Here is a 15,853-nt window from a genome sequence, read left to right as displayed (position 1 = left end):
AAGAATAATTTAAAACTCGATTTCATGTCGCTGCAGTGGAACATTTCAGGGTCACCTAAGAAGAAGAACAGCCTGTGTGTTTAAACTTGATCAACTACCGGGAATAAAAATGGACGTCTTTGCAGCTTGGAAAGCATTAAATCAGTTTCTTATGTTGTCTTGCCAGCTGATTGGAAAACTGAGACTAGGAGAAATGTCGCCCTTACTTTGGTGAAGGTAACATGAGTCCAAGAGTCTTGTAGAGAACGGTTCCCAAAATGAAGACAGGTGATCCCTCTATATCTAAAGAAGGAAAACAAGCAATCAATACCAGTTTAAACATGTGTACATGGTTAAGCTTCCTTTTGAGAAGAATCTCAAAACATCAAACAAGTGAACCTTACTGCCCTGATAAAAAGTAAATATGCAAACTATCCAAACGGCATTCATAGTTTAATGCAGGAAGTTTTTATATTTCAGCACAAATAGATTTGTATAATGTAAACAAAAGGTCTAAATGAGAGTAAATCCTGGCTTGACTGAACCTACTTTTTTTGCAGTAATTTATGCCAAAATCACTCCAGAAATTTACTTTTTTAAAGGGAAAGTTTCGTTTTTTACAACCTGGACCTTATTTCTGGCATTTTTTATGGTCGTATACTCACCCAGAAAAGTTTGGTGTCATTTGGAGTCCTTCGGAAGATATTAGGAGTTTTGTGCGAGCCGCTTATCCATATAATAGTAGAGAATGGGGGCACAGCGGGACACAGACGATGCAGCGTCTAAATAACACATTATTGCTGCGAAACTCGTTCATTTCTTTTATGAATCACTAGATCTGCTTCTGGGCATCTTCCAGGACCTGTTGTCTACATCCGGGGCTGTGTGCGTAACAAGGAAATCAGTTTGTAAACAAGACCTCTGACCTGCATGACGTCATCCCTGTGCGTGCATCCTAGACACAGCTCCGTGTACAGCTGGAGTTCGTTACTGTTAGTTTACTGTTAGTTATTTGAAACATGTCTGAATATTTGTCAAATTCTGAGGTTGTGGACGACGACTTTGAATATGATGGACGTCCTTACCGTTTTGAGCCAGAGTATACGGCTGAAGAGCTCACTGAACCTGTCCGGGATGCGCGCACAGAGATGACGTCATGCAGGTCAGAGGTCTTGTTTACAAACTGATTTCCTTGTTACACACACAGCCCCGGATGTAGACAACAGGTCCTGGAAGATGCCCAGAAGCAGATCTAGTGATTCATAAAAGAAATGAACGAGTTTCGCGGCAATAATGTGTTATTTAGACGCTGCATCGTCTGTGTCCCGCTGTGCCCCCATTTGCTACCATTATATGGATAAGCGGCTCGCACAAAACTCCTAATATCTTCCGAAGGACTCCAAATGACACCAAACTTTTCTGGGTGAGTATACGACCATAAAGAATGCCAGAAATAAGGTCCAGGTTGTAAAAAACGAAACTTTCCCTTTAACTCTTTTTTTAATCGACTTAAACAAAGTAGAAAAGAAAAAAGTATACGTGTTGCAGCTGTGATTAAAGGAGCATGAGGCAGGATTTATGAAAAAAATGCGTATACGTTTTAAGTTTTCTAATAATTATGTCAGATGAAGCGTTCCAAACCAAAAAGAATGAGCCCTCTAGCGTATCTCTCCATTGCCTTGAACAGGCTGTGTGCTTCAAAATGTGCTGCAATTCTGGGCCCGAATTTCCCGCGCTGTCCTGCGGATGTGATGTCAAATGACGCTGCATGCGCGTTCTCGACTGCGCTCGGCTTGGATACAGGAAGAAGACGAGCGCGGTGGATCCAAACTTCTGTTTGGGTAGACATGGATTCTTCCACAGCCGGCAAATGACCCGGTAAACAACTCAGTCATATCACCTGCAGTGCTGTGAGGAGTCCGTGCGCGCTCCCGTGCCGGCTTCGCTGTTGGCTGCAGTAACCCCGACGGGCGTCGTGGCGCTAATGAGTCTCATTTCTTATTCTTGCCTCATGCTCCTTTAAGCACATGGCAAAAATTCTTACAAAATCCCTTGTTTTGTTCTCATTGATATAGTATATTCCAGATAAGACTGATCACACACATTAAGAAGTTGTCTGGCTCTCGATTGAGATATCAAATGGAGACTGCAGTGTTTGAAAGGATTACACAAATGCTGAATTGATAGGAAACCTGGGGACAGAACAAATGGAGGCAAACATTTATTATTTTCTTTTATCTTTCTTTTAATGCCGTTTCACTTTCTCAAAACAAAGGGGGAGATGTGGAATTACGGAACATTCCTCCTCAGAAAACTGATGCATCGGCGAAAAAAGTCTCAAGTAAGCGCGCACAAATCAGTTCAAGTGGATTCATTTAACTTCAGCTGAAATGTTAAGATATTCATGTGCTCTGTTCTCGCAGAGCACATGAATATCTGTTTTCAGCAATAGTGCAGAATAATTACTGCTTTGATATAGAGGTTTGTCACGCATACTCTTAATCAGGTAGGTTCACACATCGAAGCTGTTCAAACAGCTCTGGTTCCTCCAGAACTATAATCTGGACTGGAGGTTGCATGGCTGAGTGATAAATTGTGTATGTCCAGCTGCATACCTGCTGACTGGGAAACAAAGAGTCCCTTTGGGATGACCACTTTATCTTCAGAGTTCCTGGCCCAGTCCACCATGCCTTTACGACCTTTCATAGGGAAGTTGATGTCAGTCATCACGGACACAGCTGGAAGCCGCTGGATGCTGGCCACTGCAGCACAAACACACATCCACAGAAAAATACTGATTACTGATCTCCGCTCTTCAAGGCCGTCTCATAGACGAGTGCAAAATCTGGTTGCATAAAGGACTATTTTGACAGCTATGGAAGAAAACATTTTTTTTTTATGTCAGGATGGGAGAGGATTGAAAAGACTTGTGCACACTTTTCTTTCACAAAAACTTGAGTATGTAAGACTGGAAACAGGGAGAGACAGTGAGTCTGACTTTTTGTTAGGCTGCAAAAACAAAAACAAAGAAAGGAAAAGCCTGCCAGCACCACAGTAACGGAGATGCTGCTTGTTTGTTTTATCGAAACCGAAAAAAAAAGAAAAAAAAGTCAAAATGAATATTCAGCAGCAGTGATGGTGGGAGAAGTGGTGGGGGTGGAGGAGCCTGTTCTAAATGTTTTCTTTTTTTATTGTTGTTGCTGTTACCAGTTTTAAATGGCTTCCTATACTTTGACAGTATAGGGTAGATAAAAAATAAAGCTGAAAAGTGTAAATAGAAAATAAACACTTCAGCTTTACATTTTAACAAGCAATAATAATAATGGTGATAAGTATTGTACAAACAAAAGAAACAAAGGAGCCATCTCTCAAATGAGGTAGAAACACAGAGTTTAAGCCTACTGTCTCTACAACACTAAGAAGCAGATCATACAGTTAATTCTCTACCTAACACTGCAAGCAAGTAAAACGTAATCGTCAAGTTATTGGCTATAAAGCAATGATTAACAGTAGGGGTGGGCAAAAATATCGATATGGCAATATATCGCGATACTTTTCCAGCCGATTCAATATCGATATTCAAAATTTGAATATCGATTTTTTTTTTTTTTTTTATATTTTTTATCCCCGATTTTTTTCCCATTATATCACCCAGTGCTCCTACCTAAGTGACAGTGAAAAATGAAAAATAATGGACAGAGGTTTATTTATTTATGGATTTATATCTATACTGACTGATCACTTTGCCTGTCCTTGGTTTTAGTACCCATCTTTCTTGTGTTTATTATCATTTGCCACATAATTAAAGCAACCTCATACTAAATTTAATGTTCATTTCATATGATGTAAATAATATGAAAAACATATACAAATATATAATATATAATAACTTTAGCTTGTATAGTTATAATAAAACATTGTTTTGACTCAGTTTGTCCCATGAATTGTCACTATAATCTGATGAACGTGCAACTCGGATTTTAAGATCCATCACTATCATCTGATGTGCATATATACAACTTGGATTTTAAGATGTGTAATGCATTTTAAAATTTTTCGGTGAACTATGTAGAATATAATAATCGGGATATCGCATAATCGGGATATCGCAATGTGTATCGTATCGTGGCTCAAGTATCGTGATGCGTATCGTATCGTGAGGTCCTTCCCAATACCCACCCCTAATTAACAGTGACAGACACAGAAACGTGATTTAATTTCTTGCAGGAACTGTCACAATCATTGTGTTCAGCCTCATCCGTCAAATAAATAAATGGATAGATCTTTTATCCCATCGATGTTGGTGTTATTACTCACATAAGCTCCACCGCTGCTCTGTTAACAGTTTCGATGTATTAGGACGCTGTATTTCACCACAAGGAAATGTGCATGTACCATAAGTAACCGTACCTTTATGACTGCAAGGAAGTCTCTGTGCTTGTGTTTTCTACTGCGAAGGACTACTGTGTTTAGACAGAAATTTATGAGCCTTTGGTTTGGAGATATTATAATGAACTTCTCCGTGTCAGCATAGTGTGTTGATAGAAGCCAGAGCTCACTTTGGCTCACTGTAATGGACAACCACGGCACGGACTTAGACAATTCAGAGGTGATTTAGAACAACTTAGAGGCCGTTAATCAAGGGACAGTGTGCAGTGTGCTGCTTAAGATGCAACAATGCTGGCAGACTGGTTTTCTTGTTGAAATTGTTACTGTGATTGGTTTTGAAGGTGGGTTTTTGAAGAGGCAACTGCTCTCTTTTCTTACAGGAAAATAAACTTTTACTGGAATATCATTTCTGGGCCGTTCAGGCTGACTTTCTACTCTGGATATGTAGGCAATTTACATGTCAAAGAAACGAAGCCATTTATGTTTTTGTTCATCAATCTACACGTTTACTGCAAAGCCCGACATCAAAGGTGCAACTAACACCTGACAACTGGTAGACGTGTAATCTGGCTAATCACTCTTTCCACTTCCCTTCTCCCAGCTGACATGCCATAAAAGGCCGGTTCTTGCACTAAGACAATGACAAGGAAAATGCCCAGGATCAATGAAAAAGGGCCTTAGCTATACAGGGAGAGGATAAAGCTACTCTGTTCTCTACCTGGTATCTCATCCAGTCCAAGTCAGGTGGTGCTTCAACAAGGGGAAACCGAGGCTAATCCTACCATTGATGCAAAAGCGCCATTGTTCCTTCCACTGTGCCAAGAGTACAATTTAAATCCTGTCACAACTCCATGATTGTGTGAAATCTGCGATGGCAGAGGTGTGCTTCTGTATTCAGGATGATCCTGGAGAGACCATGAAATCACGAGGCACCACAAGACCCGCCATTTGCAAAGAGGCTTGTTCATGGCACCAGATGTTGGGTGCAGCAGTGGTAAGTGCGTGTTTATTTGTGTTTGAGGTTTTAGTCACAGGGCACACCATGAAAAACAACAGGGTGCTGGAAGGCTGTCTTTCAGAGTTCTGGGTAATTCTGCAGGTAAATGGGGCTTTGCATCTGCCTGATGGGGCTTGACAGCACAAATAAAGCACTCATCTAGGACGGCAATGCCTCTGAACACTGATTCAGTGTTCTCAGAGCGTTCCACAAAGCTCATTTTCATAAAGGGGAATTACAGCACCACTCATTACATCTAAATATGCTCATAAGAGGTTCAGCTTTAAGTAAACTGTGGAGTAGGAAAATATAAACATTTGCATGGGAAAAGTTAATGAGCATTTGAATCCATTCTACGCCGACAATTAAAGTTAATCACTATTAATGTCACAATATTATTTCAACTATGAAGCACATTCTCACAAGAAACGAGCAAACATGAGAAGTGTGCACAACACGCTCTGCTCTCAAAGGACCGTCTCATTATTCTAACATGTCCCAAGCTTTGTCCTCCAAGTGTTAGCTTGTAAAGAGAAAGAACAAGCTGCCAAAGTGGAGAACCTTTCGCAATTAAGGTTATTTGACTAAAAGTAGGAAGACAGAGGACAAAACAGTGGTGACAGCCACTATTTATCTAGGTGTCAAGAGGCTGCCATAAATTAGTGACAAAATGATGCAGCAATATCTTACTCAGCCAGATGCTCTCCACTTGGCTCCCTCCGATGAATCTGCAAAAACCTCCTTCCTTTAATCGACAGACCCATGTGATCAACAGGCACCAGGGTGTGAGATGGAGCTACCAGAGCCTGTGCAGTGATCAGTGATGGAACCATTATCCCTAAAATGCTGCGTTCTGTTTTTGTTTTGTCATCAACTATGTGATTTTTAAAAAAAAATTTTCCCCCCACCGACATATAAAACAAATATGATAAAAATATGGAGCAATTCCTGCTCAAAAATATACATTAAAAATACTTTTATATTTTGTGGGGGATTCTATCCAGAGTGAGTTTACTGCCACATCTGCAACATTTTGATTTTATTCATTATTATTTTTATTTTTTTATTATCTATATTGCATTCAGCACATACATGTATCCTGTATTGCTCTTGAAAAGCATCCTCATTCACGTGTTGGTTGGTGTGTGAGCACTGCATGGGCTCAGTAGAAATAATCTGTGTAGATCTTGCAATAATAATATAGATCATTTACCACGAAGAACTTACAAAGCTGATGGGAAAACATGTATCAGTATGAATGCTGCAGCTTGCGAAACAAATAGTGGTAAAATATAAGTGACATAAGTTTAAAAAAAACAACAAAGAACCTCCAGCACGTTCCTTCAAGAGCGGGAGAGCGGGCTCTGATTTCACTGGTCAGTGTGTTCAGAGTCACGAGTTCCATCATTCCCACATGTTTGACAACATGTTTTCTGTGATGTCACATCTGATGCATTGGCATGGTTCATATTCCCACCGAAACAAGCCACTTACTAATATAACTGACTAAAACAGACTTAAAAAGAATTATTACAAGTTTAACCAAGCATTCTCATTAAGAGTCAGGGAGCCTGTATGGATAAATCACTGTCAAGTTAGAGCCACTTCCACAAAATAGTTTTCGTTTAGTGGGTAAAACAGAGGTGGTGTGTTAATGGTTTTCGGGCATAAAGGTAGCGACAAATGAATTCAGATGACTATAATTAAAATGAATTGACAGACCGATGAAATAGGAGCAGGGCATAGATCTGGAAAAAGACATCATTATTACTTTGAATTTATTTCAAAGATCATCTCTAAGTCAAAATTCAGTTAACTTGAGCTTGATGGGTGTTGTCATGGAGGCATGTTTGTTATTCTAGTCTTTGGGGCTACCTATTCATCATTATGGAAATCACACACCATAAGGAGCTACTGAAAGTCAGCATTTGCTGGAAGTGGGTCAAATGTTAGCTACTGTAATGAATACAGTGAAACCACCCTTAAAAAGGCAAATTTGGTAAATGCATGTTTTGACTTGCATGAATTAAAAAAAAACAAAAAAACAACAAAGCAAGGTCTGAGGAAGAGGGGTGCTCAGAGGAGCTATAATCTAGACTAAAGTCCTTATTGCAGAAAAGTTCATTAGAGCTGTGAATATTAGTGTCATTGATTTCACTCCAAATTGTATAGCCTTTTATCAGATGTTGCTTTCATCAGTTTTCCACGAATTTTGCTGGGAATCGACAAAATATTTTTTTCTATGTTGAGGCACTACTGCAAAACAAGTCTTTCTCAGAGAGCTGCTACGCAGTGTCAGACACAACTATTTTGCCTTCAAATACACCATTAATATTTCATTTAATTGTTTAAAAAGTATGAATAAACAGAATTTTTATGATTAATATAAGACATGTCTGTCTGAAAACAATAGTGAACGATAACAGACAGAAAAAAGTTAGAATTTCCCACTTCTCTACTTGCACATGTAAAATAATATCTTGTAAATTCCCTTGATGTTATTAAGTTATTTTATTTCATTATTTATTTCTGTGAGAGTGGGAGGTGGGGCATAGCAGTAATATTGAACTGGTTGTTAAATGTTTTCATAGGAGTTCATCAGTGCGTGCCTTCATAGGAGCACATCAAGACCACAAAATCAGTTTTAATTAACATTATTGATTTGGAGCAATTTATCTCTCTTCAACCTAACCATGCACCATTTATCCTAAATTAATGATGGTAGGGAAATTGACACAGAGAGTCAGCGGAGCAAAGGGACTGTGTGTCTATGTCAGCTGAAATGAATGGCTGACTTGAGCTCCGTGGCTTGCGGGTGAGTGGGCCGATTCTTACCCAAGTTGCCAGTCATCAGATAGGCGTTATGGAAATCCTTCATCCCCAGTCCAACAATGTGGATGAATTCCTCTATGACCTGCATGAGCTCCACTGCTCCGGGGTAGATCTGGACAAGATAAAAAGGAGAAGAGGACAGGAACAATGCTCCCATTATTTCACAAATGTGGCAGTGGAAGGTGTTACCCTGGAGATTAAAGAGTGGAAAATAAGAAAAGAAAGAAGCCTGAATGTAAAAGAAGCATAACCATATATTAAAGATAAATTTGAAACCTTAAGCTAAATATAGATACAGCAACAAAAACATATTAATAACTCAAGCAAATGGGTGAAGAAGGGGGGAATATATAAAAATGTCAATGCTATGCAGATGCACACACTTTAGACAATGTTCATGCAACACACTCCTCAAACAATTTATCGATGAATATATTTGTTAAAAAATATGAAACTAATCATCTGTTTATAATTGTGAGTGGCCGTGTTGTTTATGTTCTGATATTTAATAGTTCGACCAGTTTGTGGTGTACAGATCATCTGACGGGAAAGAAAACCAACAAAACAATGATTTGCTGCTCAGACGGAAGCGTCTATGTGACCTCAGAATCAGCGCTGTAATCACCAGCTTTGCCAGCACAGTTGCTGGTTGGCTTCTCCTCTAAAATGCCCTGCCATGTTCAGGGTGATTGCTTCGGTTCACGAGCTGCCTCGTGGGCATCGGCAGTGAGAGACTGCAGAGGCAGGAATTCAGTCGCACGGACAGCTTGACCAGTGGCTCTGCGGGGCCAGTCAGCTCTTTCCCACAAGTGAATGCATTACAGACATGTTAATCCAATTAACAGACCCGGAAATACCGGACCACCATCCTGATTGATGGTCTGGTGGGTTAGGAATCTGTGAACATTGACAGTGTAGTTGTGTATGGCCACAATTTAGAAAGACATTACACTTTTACACAATACCAGCAGTACAAAATGTGTGATATCATTTCAATCTGTCTCATGGTACAAGAGTCATTGCAAGACGTCAGAGGTGTAAGTGCTCAGATATGATGCTGTGCAATTAGAAAAGCCTTTGAGTGGCGTTTAGCAATTAACACCCCAGTCAGAGTTGATGTTCAACAAACACCGGGGGCAGGTATTTCCCCCCGCTGCAGCAGCATGTGCACTGTTGTGTTTGCACATGCCCCCACATGTGCTCCTGCCCAGCCAGCAAGTGGGCCTGAGATGTTGAAGTTGAGAGCCTGTGACACAGCAGAGTGAAACCCATAGTGGGGGAGAAGAGCACATCCCGTCGCCCCTTCCGGCATGTCTGACGCAGAGTGCAGTCATGCTCATTCTGCTGGTCTCCATGGCAACATAAGATGTGAAGGCAGCGCAGGGAAATGGCTGCAGTGGAGGCTGTGTAGACAGAGCTCTTCCTTTCCTTGCCATGGTAACAGTGACAGGGGGTGAATTTATAGTGATCTCTGCACAAAACTGACTCTACAGCCAGAAAAACCTCATAGTGAGGTGTTTCATGTGAGTGTTTGAATGTCCGCAGCATGCAGCGTGTGGGTGCTGTGGAAACTGGGCTCATTAATGCAAGCAAACCCAGCAAGTGAGAACAAAATTTCAACTGTGAAAACCAAGCATCGTCTGTTAAATTCAGACGACATTGCCTAACTAATGTCCAAATGGTGAGGTGAAGAGACTAGACATCCATATTAATGACTACAGATCTCTATTCTGGGTGTTCAATCAGAGGTAACGTTTTTTACTGACTACATTTCCTCTGATCTGTCTGCTCCCACCTCTGACGCGTTCATACTGACGGAAGCTGCTTGTTTGTGAGCTCTTCTCGCAGACAACATACCATTGGGGGCTGCCAAACTGAAGCTCCAGAAAGTAAACAGCTAATTACGGCCTTTAAAGTCAGCCAAGACTGGCACTCCAAGCTAAGCTTGAACCATCTATGCTTGCCTACCCAGGTGTAGTCAGGTGTGGAGATACTGAGCCAAAAAAGAAAATGAAAGAAAAGAAAAGGAAAAGAAGGGGTTGTGGAAGGATACGAGTCTGACTCATTTTAAGGCACCACTTCAGTCATGTGTCAGTGCAGGTGACATCCAATTTAAGTCAATTTGCCAGCGAAGGTGACAAGCAAGCAGATGCCCTTTGCAGACTTGCGGTCATCACAGATGGTATTTCTGTCAGAGGCTGGATGTATGTGATTTCAAGGTTCAGGTTGCCTCAGACACCAGTGGCAGTTTTGAAAAGGAGCCTCGTCACTTCTCAAGCTGACACATGTGATCAACAGAGGACACAGCCATAAGCGTATCTAACCACCGAGTCCAGATCAAAATGTTTTACACACAACATCACTGTAATATTGTCTTATGTTATCTTATATTTGTTGTGCATATCGTTTGTCCGTTTGATGGAGCTGGCTCATAATGAATATAAAACAGGAATTGTTACCTACTTTTGATCAAATTTAAAAAGATTTGTCAACAAATACTAAAACATAACTTACTACCGGTCTGATCTCACCGGTTGCCAGCGTCTGTATGTGCTGGAGGAAACGGTGTGCATGCAGGAGGAGCGAGTCCTGCAGCGTTAATGGCTGGACCACTTCTATGACAGTGCTGCTGCCACCAAGTGGATGTCTGGGGAACTAGTTTTCTGAATGAGGCCAGACGTCACACCTGCTCCAAAACCTCACAATCACATGGGCGAAGTGTAACATTACCCTAAAACCGAGCTGACGTCCTTATATCTGCTATTCAGATGGAGTTAGTGCAAACAAGCTTTTTGAGGCAAACAACATCCATGCAGAAATCTGAATTATTGAATGTACTGCCACATGCTCACCCTCTGCGCATCTTCCCACTTCTCTTTATTTTCCTCCTCCAAGAGGTTGCTGATGATTTGAAAAAAGTTCTGTGGAAATGATGAAAGGGGAAAAGACATAAAACACCCACACACACGTATTACAGTCGGAGCAGCAAGATGCTTTTAAGAGTCATGACATTAGCACCATGTGCTCAAAAAGGAACTATTATGGATGATAAACTGATGTTTGTGAATGCAGGAAAACACTTGTTTCTGCAAGGCGATAATGACGTGACGTCCCTGCATGACTCAGTAGCCACTGAAGTAGGAACTGTGATGGCAAATGAATTGTTTTCTAGCTTTGATAAAAGTACACCTGAAAATCTCCTGGAACCTGCAGCGAACACTACATTATAGTTTTGCTGCGGGAGACAGGCACAAGCTGGAGCCCAGACCAAAAATAAAAAACAGATGCAAGTGAATGTTTGAGCAGCTGCGTGGATTGTCCTCCTCAGTTGTGCAAAGCAGGGCCTGCTTTGAGGGGGTGCCTACAGTAGTAACAGGACCCTTGTCTGATCTTTCGCCTTGTTATTTTGTCTGGTCCCCAATGTGCCTGAGGGAGTGGCTCTCTCTCTTGACATGGGCTATCTTGTTTTCTACTTGAATGCTTATGCTCCCTCTGGTGGTAATGTGCCCACTTTAACACTGCATTAGCGCACAGGCACACAGAGGGGTTGGGCTGTCTGACTGCTCTCCCGCCTGCCCACACACACTAGAGAGCTCGCCTAATAACCAAGACAGGATGCTCTCCTCATCTCATAGATTTTCTATGGCAGGGAAAATGGCTGAATGGGGCCAGATTCCCCATCCATGGCCAGCACACTTCAGTTTCATTTCCACGGATTATTAGAAGGACGATACGCCTTACAGCCAGAGAAAAACTGTTGATGAATGTGCATAAAAAAGCCAACAGAAAACTAAGTAAAAAGTATCCCTGACAGTCTGCATTCTCAGTACCACTGTGCTTTGGAAGTGTGTAATTAGGAGGACTCCAAACTTTCATGAGTTAATAGCTGTATCACAGTTAAATCCCAGATTTAAAAGCTCAAATAGTGTTATCTTGTATCACTGGTGGTAAAATGTACTGCATTTTTTATGTTGATGCTTTCATCCATTAAAACTTGAAAAACATTCTCAACAATACGGGTATATTTTCATATATAATACACTGAAAGAGCTCATTACTCAGCAGATACTGCACTGTGTGATATGCAACTAACTAAGTCAACTTTTCAATTATTAAAGCAGGAATTATTCCCACTTTTAAGCAGATAATAGCTTTTGGACTTGATTTTCTGGTACGATTCCTCACATCTCTGTGGGTAAGAATGACAAGAAAACATGCCTGATACTGTAACAGAGCAAGATAAGAACCTCACCAAGAAATGATAAAGGAGAATTAAATTAATTATGAATACACACAGTCACACACGAGTCGGCAGTGTTCAAAGTTGCTTTACTGTAGAGATGAACAATTACCAATGTCCCGTTTATCTCTATCTGTATCGAAAAATTAAAAAGTGCCGTTGCATAAAACATTTGCAAACTGAAACGTGTGCAGCCGGACAGCAGAAAGGCTACAAAAAGGGGGGATTGAAAATGGCTCAGCTTTGAGGTCATATATTGTCTTATTGGAGATGGAGGCGGAGCTTTAATTATAATCTCTCTCCATCATCCTATTGACATAAAGAGGATCAGACTGCAGTTAACCCCAACATGATGAGAGGAAACAGCTTAGGATGTATCAAGATCTCCTGATGTGATAAAGCCATTGGCCGTGTTCATCAGCCTTTGTGTTATTTCAGATAGTTTAAAAAAAAACGGATTTATTGCCATTTTAGCGGTCAAATGTATTACTGTTTGTTATCCAATTACTTATTTGATTAAAGCTACAACAACAGTGTTGGATATGTACAGTACGTACTACATTTGGGACAAATCAGACAAATAAAACGTCCACCTACTTGAACGTCATCTGACGACGGCTCATAGCTCGCTCTCTTGAAGGTCTCCGTCACGTTTCGAAGGATCTCAACTGAAGACAGCAGGTCGCCGGCGTAGAAGTTCCTCCTCTGGGTGAGGTCCAGCAGGTTTTTAGTGACCTGCGACATCCCATCTCCTGCCAGCATCCGCTGGCCTTTGGCAAGGTGCCCCTGAACCTCCAAGAACAGGAGAAGACAGAACTTGGGGCATCGGTGTCCTCTGTCATTTTGTAAGGTACATGCAAAGGCGTACATTTAACGTAAATGGAGTGAGAAAATCGGGAGGGAAGACTGCTCTCTAAGGCCCTTTAAGTGACGCACATCTAGGCAAGGCTGAAATCTATTCTGGCATGTGGACGTTTTGAAATGAACTGATGTAAATAAGAGTTAAGTGGAGCAGAAGATGCACATTCAGACAGGAATCGCACTGTTAAAGGACATTTCACATCATTGCACAAGGTCTGTGTCCATAACAGCGCATCCACGGCTGCAGCACTGTATGTGCCACTTTACCCTCTTTAAATGTTATTTTTTAAAAGAGATGTAATGAAAGTTGTGCTGAAAATTTTAGCTCTGGCTCTACTGTGCTTCTAGATTATGTAAAGATAGTCACGATTAAGCAGCAATGCATATTAAATAGTACAATATAATGTGCTGAGACTTCAGCAAAAATTGTTTTTTGCTGTGATAAAAGTGCCTCATAATTCACAAAATGATTTAAGGAGTGAAACAGAGTTCACACGAGGTCCTGCCGGTTAAAAATGTTTTTTCCATTTTCCTTGAACTTTTATGATCTAGTTTCATAATTTATCAAAACTTGTTTCAGCTTTTTGTGTATTTTTCTATTTATTAAAGCATTTATTCAACAATAAAGGGGCTCTTGCACAAGAGCATAGACGAAGATGAGAACATGCCCAAAACCATAACTCAAAGACTTTAAGGATTTGATGATTTTCATTCATTTAAAAGAGGAAAATTGGTCAAATCTGTGTTTTAATTTGCTCCTCTATTGAAAGTGGTTAATCTGTGACTACAGTATGATGAGAACTGGGGGTGTGGGGGCGGGGTGAAAACACTTGGGAGGTAATTTATGATACATTGGAAACAGAGGCCGTGAGAGGAAGCTGACTTTGCACCTACTGATTGCTGCAAGTATCTGAATTCATTTGTTATGCATCGAGCATAGCTGGGCTGCTCCCAGAAGGCCATGCCGCGATGATCCAAGGAGCAGCGTCGACTAGTGGTGCCTGTGAGAGGGGAGGGAGACAGCCACAGATTTGGATAGAGAAGCAGTGAGCGAGGCATGAGAGAGAGGAGATGAGCAGGCGCAGGGAACATAAAAAGAGGCGGGGGTGGGGTGAGGGGGTGTTAAGACCAAAGGATAAGCAAAAGAAAGGCAGATGGAAGCAGTACAGTGGAGAAAGGGGAGAAATAAAGAAGAGAGAGACAGTTATTTTCATGAGTAAATTTCCTTTTCTCCTGCCGCATCATTCAACATCAAAACTGGCCTGAACTCAATAATAATTGTTCATATTAGAAGCATGTTTCCACACAAAGGGGGAGAGAAAAAGGAATCTGGAAATGAACATCCTCTAACATGTCTGTCTTAATATTATGACATGCCACGCAGTCCCAAGGTTGTAAATATGTGCACTGTGTGTTGGTACAACTTTCAGCTGCTTATTCAAACATGCAACAGCTCAGCTGTGATAGCTGTCAGACATTCAAACGGTGATCTTGAAATAGAAAAACCGCCCCATATCCTCCCGCATCGCCGTGTAAAGCCAACACCAGGGTCCGACATCACACCTTCTCAGCTGTCGACCGGGTAAAGTGCACTTCACACGTCACCCAACCGCTCCGGCACAGGTGCTTAATATCCCGAGGAAAAACTCCCACAGCACAAAGCATTTCCCCCGGCATCCGTGCTTCACATAAAGTCTTTGCTATCTCTTGTTCTCTCTCTGTCTCTTACACACTAACACATAGAGACAGAAGGAGATCAAAGACACTCCTCCTACGCCCACCTTCTCCACGGCTACGACTTGGAGATATGCACTGAAGCCGTGAGCGCACACAGAGCATGGCTGTGCGGTGGGAGCAGCCATGCAGCACCGCGAGACAGCCCACAAGGCAGCAGCAGAAGCCCACTGCTTTCCACGGCGCTGAGCATCTGTCTCCCTCAGAACTGAATCCACTCGGACGGCTAATGTTAAGGTGCCGACTATCAAAATAATAATTTCAGGTCCCCTGGCTCGAAAAAAAAAAATCGACAAAACCTGTACGAACATCTTGATGCCAAGAAATTCAGTATTCAGTCAGTGTTTTGGCACTGACACTCCTAAATGTCATCTTTGACGAAGAGAAAAAGCGTGCTTTATTTCAAGTGAAAATTGACAGACACAAAGCCTGAAGACCAGCATCATGAAACGATTTTTAAAATGATCAGAAACGCAATCAAATAAATCACATAAAATCAGTTCATATATTTATCAGTTAATATACATCAATTCCTATTTTTCAGGCTTAGAAAACATGTGCCTGAAACATTAACACTGAAGTACTTTCTAGCGTAGATTATGAGTTAAATGTAAAGTTCACTGCATTTATTTTCATTTTTCCTCTCATCCCAGATTTTTTTTCCTGGCTTGAGGGTGGATTTGACACTCAGATGAGCAACATTGTGCTATTATAAGTACTCGTATGATTTTGCAAGTTTAATGTGAGATCAGCAGTGCTCGAAGGCACTCGTGACATTAGGCCAAAGCCATTTTAATGAAAAAGCCTGGACTGGAGCAAAT

The 15,853-nt window shown here is 41.2% G+C and overlaps 1 protein-coding gene across 6 annotated transcripts in view; it reads right to left on the bottom strand.

Annotated features, from left to right (window-relative positions):
* adgrb3 (adhesion G protein-coupled receptor B3) overlaps positions 1–15,853 on the bottom strand; it is a 118,126-nt gene that overhangs the window by 37,367 nt on the left and 64,906 nt on the right. For 5 of the 6 annotated variants that reach the window (XM_061745828.1, XM_061745830.1, XM_061745831.1 and 2 more), the window contains 6 exons: positions 14,193–14,299; positions 13,035–13,229; positions 11,050–11,118; positions 8,201–8,309; positions 2,595–2,741; positions 207–282 (listed from right to left, as the gene is read on the bottom strand). In XM_061745828.1, coding sequence (XP_061601812.1) covers positions 207–282; positions 2,595–2,741; positions 8,201–8,309; positions 11,050–11,118; positions 13,035–13,229; positions 14,193–14,299 — 703 coding nt within the window. The remainder of the gene's footprint in view (positions 1–206; positions 283–2,594; positions 2,742–8,200; positions 8,310–11,049; positions 11,119–13,034; positions 13,230–14,192; positions 14,300–15,853) is intronic. The other variant, XM_061745829.1, reaches the window with a different exon arrangement.

Source organism: Cololabis saira, chromosome 17 (assembly GCF_033807715.1).
Source record: "Cololabis saira isolate AMF1-May2022 chromosome 17, fColSai1.1, whole genome shotgun sequence".
Taxonomy (NCBI): Eukaryota; Metazoa; Chordata; class Actinopteri; order Beloniformes; family Belonidae; genus Cololabis; species Cololabis saira.
Note: the sequence above shows the minus strand (reverse complement) of the source record. Positions and strands in the feature narration are given on the sequence as shown.